General features: G+C 40.5%; 1 protein-coding gene across 5 annotated transcripts in view; it reads right to left on the minus strand.

Annotated features, from left to right (window-relative positions):
- Positions 1-13,549, minus strand: part of helq (helicase, POLQ like) — a 70,115-nt gene that overhangs the window by 34,524 nt on the left and 22,042 nt on the right. For 3 of the 5 annotated variants that reach the window (XR_009655751.1, XM_060935962.1, XM_060935964.1), the window contains exons 8-9: positions 9,860-10,008; positions 8,147-8,386 (exon numbers count right to left, since the gene is read on the minus strand). Coding sequence is in view for 4 of the 5 variants with exons in the window: in XM_060935962.1 (XP_060791945.1) it covers positions 8,147-8,386; positions 9,860-10,008 (389 nt within the window). In the remaining variant the exon portion in view is untranslated. The remainder of the gene's footprint in view (positions 1-8,146; positions 8,387-9,859; positions 10,009-13,549) is intronic. The other 2 variants (XM_060935963.1, XM_060935965.1) reach the window with 1 other exon arrangement.

Here is a 13,549-nt window from a genome sequence, read left to right on the forward strand (position 1 = left end):
GGATGGATGGATGGATGGATGGATGGATGGATGGACGGACATGAAAACTTCTCTTTCTTGGCTAAAAGGATTGTTTCAGCTGTAACCAGTTGATCTGATATGTTAACACTGTTTAATTATTGTTGCCCAGATAAATACTTTCTTTATACAATTATTATTCTGTCAAATTAGTATTTTTGTTAGAATATTTATTTTATACATCTTCAGCTTAGTTTTATCTAGTACTGTCCTATATAAAGGCCTGACTCTACAATAATAAAATTTATCTCCTCTACCTGAAATATTTTTCCTTTTTCAATTGTATCAAAAAATATTATGGTCTACGGAAGAGTTAAAAAGGTAGTCAATTATAATAAAAAATAGTAAATAAAACTAGACTGCATTTCCGCAGAGAAAACGCAAAGTGTGCTTGCTGAGCTGTAGCAGAACAGCTATCATGCTAGCATAAAAGCTAGCATGCCAACATGCTAACAACTAGCATGCTAACAGTTAGCATACTAACATGCTAACAGTTAGCATACTAACATGCTAATGCTAACATGCTAATAGATAAAATGCTAACAGCTAGCATTCTAACATGCGAATGATTAACATGCTATTTGTTAAAATTCTAACACTAAGGCTAATATGCTGACAGCTATCATGCTAACAGCTAACAGGCCAACATGCTAATGGCTAGTATGTTACGGTAACTTTTAGCATGCTAACACGCTGAGGGTGACATGCTAACAGCTAATATGCTAACAGTTAGCATGCTAACATGCTCAGGCGAACTTGCTAACAGCAAACATGCGAACTCTGCATGCTACCATGCTAATCCTAACATGTTAACAGCTCTCAGGATAACATGGTGAACATGCTAACAACTCACGAGCTAAGAGCAGTCATGATATCGTAATGGGTAACATGCTAACAGCTAGCATGGTAACACGTGAATGCTTATATGCTAATTGCTATTGTGTGCGTAAGTATTCCTAATAAAGTGGCCATTGAGTTGAAGTTGATTTGCTGTCAAAGTCTCAAATGAGCAGATCCTTGCCAAATGCATCATCACCTATGGGGGAAGGGAGGAATGACCCAGTCAAGCTTCCACTGATTAGCGGCAAAATGGAGAAAAAATGGACGGATGAAAGGCAAGACAAAGACGAGTGCGGGTCAGAACTGATATCATGTGTGTGATGGGTGATTTGGCCTGAGGTGCCGTATGAAGTTTGGTGGATGTGTGGTGAAGTATTACTGAGCAAAACTCCATTCATTTGAATGGGGCCAAAAATCAATGGAAGCCTATGGAGGTAAAAAGAGATGCGTGAAAACCAAGGAAAAGACGAGTGCAGGTCTCAAATGAGGGGATGGATCTGTGCAGGGACTTGGCCTGAGGCATCAAGTGAAGTTTCTTGAAGTTTGGTCACTCGGTTAAAAAAATTGATGGAGAGTGAAAGTTTTTCTCCTGGAACACCATTCATTTTCCCTGGGGCCAAAAATCAATGCAAGCCTATGGAGGAAAAAGGGATGAGCAAAAAGAAAGGAAAAATATGAGTGCGGGTCAGAACCGATTGCATATATGTGTCGGGGGAGTTGGCCTGAAGTATCACATGAGGTTTGGTGCATCTGCGATGGAGCGTATCCGAGTAGGACGATTCGATTCATGAGCCCTATTCATTCTCATCTCATCTCATTATCTCTAGCCGCTTTATCCTTCTACAGGGTCGCAGGCAAGCTGGAGCCTATCCCAGCTGACTACGGGCGAAAGGCGGGGTACACCCTGGACAAGTCGCCAGGTCATCACAGGGCTGACACAGACAACCATTCACACTCACATTCACACCTACGGTCAATTTAGAGTCACCAGTTAGCCTAACCTGCATGTCTTTGGACTGTGGGGGAAACCGGAGCACCCGGAGGAAACCCACGCGGACACGGGGAGAACATGCAAACTCCACACAGAAAGGCCCTCGCCGGCCATGGGGCTCGAACCCGGACCTTCTTGCTGTGAGGCGACAGCGCTAACCACTACACCACCGTGCCGCCCCTATTCATTCTCTATGGGAAAAAACAAAAGAAAACGACAAGAACAAGAGAACGGGCGCGTTGATCCAAAAGCTGTATACAAGCACACTACACCACTTCGGGCCAGACGTCTCAGAGTTGGAACGGTGTCTCTATCTCGAACGCCCTAGGAGGAGGAGTGGATCCAAAAAAACATGTCGGAATAAGGCAGAATAAGTAAACTTAAGAAGAACAATAGTGTGTTTGCCTTAAGCAAGCACACTAATGATAAAAATAAAATAGCTTTCTGGTACAACACTTGAATTTTCATTTCTTCAAAACAAAACGCACCACAGGATACTCGTGAACATAATTAGTTTAAAAGAAAAGAAAGCCCATTTTTAAAATACAGTTATGAAGATATAAACTATCATAATCTATCTTCGTCTATCTGACGTCATTTGGGCGCAAGACATGGAAGCTCCGCATAGGGAGTAAGACTTGAAGCTGCCCCTAGCTGGAGATTATTTCATGAAAAGTTTATATGAAAAAAAATTGAAATTCCATTTCTCTAACAAAAAAGTGGAGGGGGAAAGATAATACTGATGTCGCTGATAAACAGCGAGGGAATAGTGAACAGCTGATGTACTCCTATGTGACTGAATGAGGGAGGTAACTTTTCAGATTTATATCCCCGGTACAAGTAGTGCTGCCATGACAGCCTCGTTCTGCGGACTGTAACCTTGCTAGACAACCTACAAACAGATCTGCATACAATCTGACTTACCTACATCTGTTGAAGAGGCAAGCGCGCGAGTTTTTACACGTTCCTGGCAGCATAAGCACTTGTTAGCACGCTTAGCATGCTCTCGACTCGTTCATGAAAAACTTCCTCATCAAGACGTCACCAGGCTAGCCTACTGTTATTACCGTAGTAGACAGTCCAACCCCCGTGGCAACGCAGAAAAAGGGTAAACAAACACTGCTTCATGCAGCTCATGTGCTTGGAACATTTTGAAGAAAATTGTTTCACTCAAATAACTCTGATGCACCAGGCATTAGGAATACCGCACAAGCCAGCGCTGAATCCAGATGAGGTTCCCACAATCTTTGGCCAAAAAGCGGACAAGACAAATGAAACAACACGGTCAGTAGTCCGCAAAAGGGAAGTTCAAAGGGTAAGAAAACACGTTTTATGGCTTCCCTGACTTTTTATTAAGCGTGATATGTTATTTTGAGTTCATTTGGGCATAAACGTAATAATTGCTGATGCAGCTTGATGTTTGTTGGGAGTCTTGCTTTGATTTAGCGTTGTCAGAAAAGCCTCGGTAATGACTAATGAAAACAACTATAAATATTGTTCACTTGTATGTAACTAATTGACATGGTAATGCTTGTTTATCACGATCATCATTATTATTCGTGTCATTGTCCGAAATACTCGAGGAACTCGGTGAAGAAATGTCACTGGCGCTATGGTCCGTTTTGTCGGATACGGCCGTGCATTGTAAGTGACGTCACGCTTTACGGAAACCGTTCGGAGTTCTCTTAGGTAAACAGGAATCTGTTTGTGGAATCGCCGACCTCGAGCACTGCAATCTAGTCAAACACGTGATCATTTTAAGAAACAGGTGAAACAGTTTTTATGGAGTAAATTCCAAACCCAGTTTTATGATGTGTATAAAACTAATCATTTTGGTGCCATTTCTGTAATCTAGTTGTACTCTGTGATAATTACAGTTAGCATTTTTTTGTTTGTTTGTTTGTGACTTTCATCATTGTTTATACAATTCTGTCAGTTTATTATTGCCTCTTATATTTTATCGTTTCCTGCCATCATCAAGACAACCACATTGGAAATAAGTGTATTTTATACTTTGTGTTGTCCTTGGTGCTATTTATACTGTATCTTTTTACATGTATGAATTTTACCAAATAAATCCAAACCATACCAGCAACTCGGGTCTTTCTGGTAATATTTCCGCCGTTTTTGTACAAGTGCATCCTGCTGTAATGTTCACATGAATCCTGTATAGTAAAGCAGGGTTTGTTTACCCTCTTTCTGCATTGCCGTAGGGGTTGGATTGCCTACTACGGTAATTACGGTAGGCTAGCCTAGGGACGCCTTGATGAAGTTTTTCATGAATGAGTCGAGAGCATGCTAATGAGTAGTATAACGCATAGTTTCAGCCTTGTTTTACAGGTAAAGAGTTCAGGTTTGTCCATAAGTCAGGGTTGCAGCTCATGTAAAGTGAAAAAATCGACACTATCACCTTAGAAGACCTTTCACTTTGCCCCTTCAGTACTGAAGTATACACTCAGCCTTGTGCCCAAATGATGTCACGCATCGCCCTTCCAACAGGCAACATGGCGGCCTCCTGGTGGCATTAGAGTAGCGATACAAAAACGCTCACAACTTTCTTATAAATGGTCAAACATGCCTGAAATCTTTCTTAAGGCCTCTCAATATTACAAGCTACCAATCCATGCATGCATTTACTTTACATTTTCTATTCCTTTCAGGCCAGCTTGAAATTCTACACCTTTTCTAAAACCTAATTCTAATATACAAATAAATCTGCTTTGAATTCGGTCTGGTTATCCTGTAGTGTGGGTCAGACACTAGGTATTGTCGTCCAGAAAAGAGCTATCAAAAGCTGTTATTCTAAAAATATTGTAAATGCTTCAGTAGGTTTAGTAAGACCTACACCACAAGGTCTGTGTTGCTTATTCTAAGTAGGTATGTCACACAAAAAAAGAACCTGATGTGTCCATCATAAATTGTACCACTGAAAAGGGTTTGAACTAGCCTAGTAAACTAGACCCACCCGCCTAGCGGCCAAAAATATTTTTTGCCTGCGAGTGGGTCTAGCCTCGCACCATATAAACAAAAACACCCCGGGCATCAAATCGTGCCAGCCAATCACAACGCAAGGTTTTTGTTTGAATTCTTTGGGCGGGCTTTTGCAGGAGTGACGACAAAGCTGCACGACGCCGGAGAAAGAACAACAGGAAAGATGGCTACCGCTAGTGAACAGCGCTCGTTTGACTCCGCTTTGGAATCAGTTTTAGAAGAATTAGACTTGGAGTTTTCGTTGAAACATGAGCAGGAAGAGGCTCTCCGCTCATTCCTTTTCAAGAAGGACGTTTTCGCTGTTTTGCCGACCGGCTATGGCAAAAGTCTGATCTACCAGCTGGCTCCGCTCGTAGCCAAAAGGATGGGGCTAGTTTGTGCAGTACGAAGAATTAATAAACAGCTTTGAAACATTACTTTTTGATTGTTTCTTATTTTCCCGTTATTTTAAATTTAAGGGAAATTATTTCACCAAACACCACTAAATAAAAACTCTCAAAAACAGTTTAAGCAAACCCTTGAAAAACACTTGAAAAAAAAAAAAGAGTTATGTGGTACAGACTCCAAACTTGTGGTCATTATCTCCAAACTTCTTAATATCTAGAACCTGTTTATTAATTAATATGCATTTTGAAAAATTATTAATTTCAAGGCCTCCCCCACTGCTTTCTGTCGCTCTGACTACGTCACAGTCACTGTTGCGCTGATTGGTCAGAGCGTTGGCCTATACGCACAGAGACAGTTTGAAAGACAGCGGGTTGTTCCTCCCACACCCGTCGGAAATGTCTACGGATCGAGGCCAGACTAAATATTCACACTTAGTCTGGCTTGCCAGGCTAGGTTTGAACTAAAGTTTAAAATTCTGTTTAATTTTTTTTTTCCCATGACAAATATGAACAAAGCTATGCTAGTTTGAATGTTGAGCAATCGAGCTAATTTTGGTCAATAATCTCATCTCATCATCTCTAGCCGCTTTATCCTGTTCTACAGGGTCGCAGGCAAGCTGGAGCCTATCCCAGCTGACTACGGGTGAAAGGCGGGGTACACCCTGGACAAGTCGCCAGGTCATCACAGGGCTGACACATAGACACAGACAACCATTCACACTCACATTCACACCTACGGTCAATTTAGAGTCACCAGTTAACCTAACCTGCATGTCTTTGGACTGTGGGGGAAACCGGAGCACCCGGAGGAAACCCACGCGGACACGGGGAGAACATGCAAACTCCACACAGAAAGGCCCTCGCCGGCAACGGGGCTCGAACCCGGACCTTCTTGCTGTGAGGCGACAGCGCTAACCACTACACCACCGTGCCGCCCCTTTGGTCAATAATTCCAGGTAAAAATCAAAGGAAAATGATCAGAGAAAGTGTGACCACTTTCCAAGAAAGACAGACACTCTTCTAAATGTTAGAGCTTCTAAATCTTTTGACCTTGCTCAGTAAAATAAAAAGGAGGCATCAGGTAATTTAAAGTCCTTGATAATGATGGCAACTAATTTATTCATTAATCACTAATTCACTAGTTAAGAATTAATTAAAAGCTAAATCAGAAAATAACCATAACTTCCAAAATACAGTACTTTTTTTAAACAAAATTTTCGCCATTCAATAAATAATCATCGATCATTGTCTCATTGTCTGTTTTTTTATTTAGCCCTAAATCAGTAGCAAACAACAAAACTACCACAAAAACATAATAAATGCATGATATGAGTAATATAAATAAAGATTAATTGAGCTGTTTCAGTGGCAAACTCCAGCTAGATTTCTGCAACTTCCTCCCAGATTTAATGATGTGCCGAATTACTTGAAAAGAATAAGCGAAACAGACAATTCTATTGACTAAAAATACAAGAGTTCTCCGAGAGCACAATATCCCCCGCTGGCAACTCAGTCATAACTCTGGTAAAATGCGACTGAATTGAACGAAATTGCAATATGCGTATTACCGACACATAACAAAGAATCCTGCCAAGTTTCATGAAATTCCTCCAAAAATTGTGAGGGGAGTTGATTTCAGAAGGTGAGTACCCTTCTCGAGACAGATGAACAGACGTCGCCACGACATAATCTCCCTTCGGGCCTTTCGGCCAGCGGGGGATAAAAAATTGTGAGGGAAGTTGATTTCAGAAAGCAAGCGCACCTTGATGAAATTGCCAAAAAGTTTGTTAATAATCAAGGGCATAACTCTGGTAAAATTTGCCCAAATTACACAAAAGGTCAATATGCGTATAACTGTCATATAACAAAGCCTTCTGCCAAGTTTGGTGAAATTCCTCCGAAAACTGTGAGAGGAGTTGATTTCAGAAGAACGTACACCCTCATGAAATTGTTAAAGTACAAGTTATTTAATCGAGGGTGAAAACTCTGGGAAAATTTTCACATACGAAATTAAATCGCAATATGCGTATTATCGTCATATAACAAGGCCTTTTGCCAAGCTTCGAGAAATTTGTCCAAAAATTCTGAGAGGAGTTGATTTCAGAAGGCAAGCACACCTTCATGAAACTGTCAAAGTACAAGGTTGTTAATCAAAGGCCACAACTCTGGGAAAATGCGACCGAATTGAACAAAATAACAATATGCGTAGTAACGACATACAGTATAACAAAGCCTTTTGCCAAGTTTGGTGAAATTCCTCCAAAAATTGTGAGAGGAGTTGATTTCAGAAGGCAAGCACACTCTTTGAAATTGTCAAATTATAATTCTGTTAATCAAGGTCTGTAACTTTGGTAAAATGTAATCGAATTTAACGCAATTACAATATGCGTACTACCGACATATAACAATGCTTCTTGTCAAGTTTCGTAAAATTCCTCCAAAAATTGTGAGAGAAGTTGATTTCAGAAGGTGAGCACCCTTCCTGGGAGGGGAGGGAGGGATGGAAGGACGGCCATCGCCATGACATAATCCCCTTTTGGGCCTTTCGGCCAGCGGGGGATAAAAATGAGACGACCGTATTAAAACTTATCTTCATATGACTTTGATGAACCAAAGTTCTGCTAACTTTGTTCACACACTTGTACATCCGTTTACAAAAAAAAAAAAAAAGTTTAAATCGAAAGACGAAGTGAGAGAGGATTTTGTGGACTGTCATCAATACAGGTGTACTCTGGGTAGTCCTAAAATACAGCTTCAAATCTAGACTTAACTTAAAGTGATGATGGTGTGTGTGATCCAAGTCTGATCGGCAGCAGTGAACCGGGCGATCAGTGACTGGATGACCCGGTTTTCGCATACCTATTCTAAGTGTTTTTGTGTCATTGTAAGGTGCTGCATTAATAGAATAACAATGACGGACCTGCGGGCGGGGAGGTTGATGCCTGCAGCTAGGGTGGAGGTGCAGGCGAGGAGACAGAGCACTCCGGATGAGTACGCCTCCTCCAGCAGCTTCTTCTCATCACTGGTCAGACCGCTGTGGTGGTACGCCAGGCCGAAGGGCACCGTCTTCTGCAGCACAGGACACAGAGAGCCGTTTCCGCTGTTCCTCAGCTCGGATAGCAGAGTCGCCTTCTCTTCCTCTCTGTGCTTCAGGAAGTCTCTGTGAAAGAGTTAGCCGATTAACTCAAAAATACAATTTCTACAAATGCTATTTAATAACAGATAATTTCGGCACTGCCTAAAAGCAGAGCTCTTGATGAGTGTATTAGCAAAATATTTGCAAGGGCACAAAATCAACCTGAATAGAATAATAATATTATAGCATCTGAACCTTCAAATTGTGTAGTGTCGTGTATTTCACATCAATAAATTGCTGCATTGTCATGTGACAGTGATACCAATTATGAGATACACATCGCAGTTACAAATACTTATTATTTATTCCTTTCTTTATTTATTATTTATTCCTTTCAGAAACAACACCATGACATTTATTATGGTGTGACTCTGCTGGGTGCCTGGTGGACAGCAGTGAACCAGCGCGTTCACTTTACATCATCTCATCTCATTGTCTCTAGCCGCTTTATCCTTCTACAGGGTCGCAGGCAAGCTGGAGCCTATCTCAGCTGACTACGGGCGAAAGGCGGGGTACACTCTGGACAAGTCGCCAGGTCATCACAGGGCTGACACATAGACACAGACAACCATTCACACTCACATTCACACCTACGGTCAATTTAGTCACCAGTTAACCTAACCTGCATGTCTTTGGACTGTGGGGGAAACCGGAGCACCCGGAGGAAACCCACGCGGACACGGGGAGAACATGCAAACTCCACACAGAAAGGCCCTCGCCGACCACGGGGCTCGAACCCAGACCTTCTTGCTGTGAGGTGACAGTGCTAACCACTACACCACCGTGCCGCCCTGCTTTACATCATTACTACATAATTATGATCCAATATCAAACTTGATACGTCAAACAGTTTGTCTGGTTACAGCTGTCACATCCCCATGCTTCAGAGCTCAGAGTACGCAGCTGCAGACTGCAAAGCATGCGCACGACATGAGGACTAATTACCATGCACCTGTTCCTGATTACAGCTCAATCACAGCGCATACATATAAGGACTCCCAGTAACACACAGACTTTGCGAAAGCCTCGTATTTTGAATCACTTTTCTGGTTTTGACCCTGTTTGTGTTTTCACTAAAACTCTTCCTGCACTTAAATCCATCTACTGCCCTGACATGACAGAAACCGTTAACTGTCCAGCAAACTAGTGGACTAATAAAACTGTTTTAACTAGTTTTATTAAGTCGTGAATATTTTCCATAAAATGTGCTAGTAAATAATCCCACGCTATTTTTAAAAAAAGCAAATTAAAAATAAGCACTGGATAAAAAGCCATCTATCTTATGTAAATAAAGATACAAATTTCGTTGTCCGGTGGTCAAGTGTTTGAGATACATTGCCTTGCACTTATGATCGGGTTCCCTGTGGTGGTATACATTCAACTGTATCGTACATAGGTACAGACGTCATATGGTCAAAGCCATCAAAAATCAGGTTGATGCATTACCATATTCTCTTAAGTATGGCGCTCTGCTCCCCTATTAAAAGGCATACTTACTTATTCAGATACTTGCAGATCATTCCAGCTACGTTTTCACAGTTTTTCTTGGTGGCACAGAATATCAAACAGGACTGCTGCGGGATCACTTCAGTAACCAGAGCAATAATGTGGTCTGGATCCAGCTTCTGCATGCCGCTGGAGTACTGCTAAAAAAAATAATAATAAAAAATAAAAATAAATAAAAAAATCAATAGCATAAAGTGTGCAGGTCTGTGCTTCTTTCACTCTAAGCTTTCTTTTTTTTCTTAACAGAAAAAATGCGGGCTGGAGCACCGTTTGTGCTGATGTGAAAGTGTATGTAATGCCTCTAAACCCCACTTTTTTCCTTGTACAAAGCAACCATCATTATGCTGATTGGCCATGTGTTTTCGAACCATAGCTGATCCAAAAGACCATAAATTAATGGAAAAATCAATAAGATCAGCCGACTTTCACGGAATCTGCCGAGACTGAATCGGAAGACCCCGAAAGGGTGCGTAACGTCACACGTGTAACAATCCAGGTATCAATTTCATTCCTGTGCGCAGCAGTGGTTAGACCAGTCTCAATATGGAATCACGTTTTGGAAAGAATTCTGATAGTGATTGGGATTCTTATATGTCAGATGAAGGGGCAGATGATTATCAAGGATATTCCGGAGTAAATGGTTATCTTTTTGAGCCCCCAAGACGAGAAACTGCCAGTTCACGACAGTCCCACTCACCACCGATAGTGCACCACCAGCCAGAGAGAACTGGAAACACAGAATTGATTTGTAGATTTTTATTCTAAGCTGGCCACTGCAAAATAGAGGGAAAATATTTACATGTACCTCAATAAATGCAGAAATATAATCTTTAAAACATACACTTATACAGTGTAATTATTGAAAGAAAATATGAAGTGGGCGATAATAGGGGAATCGACGAACTGTCCAAATGTCAGATCAAATGTCTTTTATTAAATAAATGGGTTTCTTTTTTGCTCCAATAATTCCCATGTGGTCGTTCTGGTGGTGATGAACACTTGATGAATCAGATTTATTATTAGTAGGTGACACGAAATCTGCCCGCTTCGTTTGCACAAACCTCACCCACTGTCGCTTTAGTGTCATTTCTTGGAAATTTGTGAACTGAATGTCTTGTTGTATATGGATTTGAACATCCAAACACAACTCAGTGCTTTCCCAGTGTTATTTTTGTAAGATTCCAACAACAATATCCAATTTCGGTGAGTAAACAAGCAGAGTCAGATGAACCGAAATGACCCAGATAACCGGGGTTCCACGTGTGACGTCATGCGAGATTAGCCCTGAGGCAAGGCTGCCTTTTTCTGGGATCCGGAAGCCACGATTTATCAATAGTTTTGTGCTTGATAATAAAATAACAAATAATTAATATTATTTCCCCCCCTGCTTTATTAATTCATTTTGGTTGTTACTAATGATATATATTAATTTTAAAGCATTACAAGAAGGCATTATATACACTTGATAAAACTCCAAAATGCTCTTACAATTTTCATTTTCATATATTGTTCTTTGTTATATAACAACATTTTCAATAAATATGTTTATTACTCTTAGATTATGTGTAACACCAACCATACAGGTTATTTTGTAAATAACATTCGAACAAATGCATTAATATTAGCGGTTTAACAATCCGATGATTTGGATCGATGTACCAATTTAAAAGGCAATGACTAAAATGATTTTATTAACTGCACTTGTATTTATAAATTATTTATTAATTAATAATTTATATTATCAATTATTATGAATTATAACAGTAAGAATTGCGTCTTCTTGATTATAATGAATTAGGATTCAACTATTATCAAAAAAGGATTGTGTGTAAAAAAATGTATTCATATCGTTAAAGTAATGTGCAAATAATTGAATAGGCCAACAAGGTGATTTACCCATAACTCTGATACTTTTGAAGTCCTTCTCTACATCATCATCAGCAGCAGCAAATGAATGATAGGCTTACCCCAGATTCTGAACACCGATCGATAGGAGGCTACTAAATCAAACTGTATCATATTGTGGGAGATTTATTGATAATGTCAAATATCGATTTGTTTCCTTATGAATCGAAATCGTACTCTACGGAAGTCTAATCAATATAAATGAATGAATATAAACCTGTGATTTGCAGCTGCACTGTTTCTGAGCTGCTGTTACAAAAAATTGCGAGCACCTTCTGACCAGTCAGAATCTAGAACTCAATAGCAGTGTAATATGAATAGCAATAAACAAATATGTACAACCCCGAGTCCAAAAAAGTTGGGACAAAGTACAAATTGTAAATAAAAACGGAATGCAATGATGTGGAAGTTTCAAAATTCCATATTTTATTCAGAATAGAACATAGATGATATATCAAATGTTTAAACTGAGAAAATGTATCATTTAAAGAGAAAAATTAGGTGATTTTAAATTTCATGACAACAACACATCTCAAAAAAGTTGGGACAAGGCCATGTTTACCACTGTGAGACATCCCCTTTTCTCTTTACAACAGTCTGTAAACGTCTGGGGACTGAGGAGACAAGTTGCTCAAGTTTAGGGATAGGAATGTTAACCCATTCTTGTCTAATGTAGGATTCTAGTTGCTCAACTGTCTTAGGTCTTTTTTGTCGCATCTTCCGTTTTATGATGCGCCAAATGTTTTCTATGGGTGAAAGGTCTGGACTGCAGGCTGGCCAGTTCAGTGCCCGGACCCTTCTTCTACGCAGCCATGATGCTGTAATTGATGCAGTATGTGGTTTGGCATTGTCATGTTGGAAAATGCAAGGTCTTTCCTGAAAGAGACGTCGTCTGGATGGGAGCATATGTTGCTCTAGAACCTGGATATACCTTTCAGCATTGATGGTGTCTTTCCAGATGTATAAGCTGCCCATGCCACATGCACTAATGCAACCCCATACCATCAGAAATTCAGGCTTCTGAACTGAGCGCTGATAACAACTCGGGTCATCCTTCTTCTCTTTAGTCCGAATGACACGGCGTCCCTGATTTCCATAAAGAACTTCAAATTTTGATTCGTCTGACCACAGAACAGTTTTCCACTTTGCCACAGTCCATTTTAAATGAGCCTTGGCCCAGAGAAGACGTCTGTGCTTCTGGATCATGTTTAGATACGGCTTCTTCTTTGAACTATAGAGTTTTAGCTGGCAACGGCGGATGGCATGGTGAATTGTGTTCACAGATAATGTTCTCTGGAAATATTCCTGAACCCATTTTGTGATTTCCAATACAGAAGCATGCCTGTATGTGATGCAGTGCCGTCTAAGGGCCCGAAGATCACGGGCACCCAGTATGGTTTTCCGGCCTTGACCCTTACGCACAGAGATTCTTCCAGATTCTCTGAATCTTTTGATGATATTATGCACTGTAGATGATGACATGTTCAAAGTCTGTAATTTTACACTGTCAAACTCCTTTCTGATATTGCTCCACTATTTGTCGGCGCAGAATTAGGGGGATTGGTGATCCTCTTCCCATCTTTACTTCTGAGAGCCGCTGCCACTCCAAGATGCTCTTTTTATACCCAGTCATGTTAATGGCCTATTGCCAATTGACCTAATGAGTTGCAATTTGGTCCTCCAGCTGTTCCTTTTTTGTACCTTTAACTTTTCCAGCCTCTTATTGCCCCTGTCCCAACTTTTTTGAGATGTGTTGCTGTCATGAAATTTCAAATG

Source organism: Neoarius graeffei, chromosome 12 (genome assembly GCF_027579695.1).
Source record: "Neoarius graeffei isolate fNeoGra1 chromosome 12, fNeoGra1.pri, whole genome shotgun sequence".
NCBI lineage: Eukaryota > Metazoa > Chordata > Actinopteri > Siluriformes > Ariidae > Neoarius > Neoarius graeffei.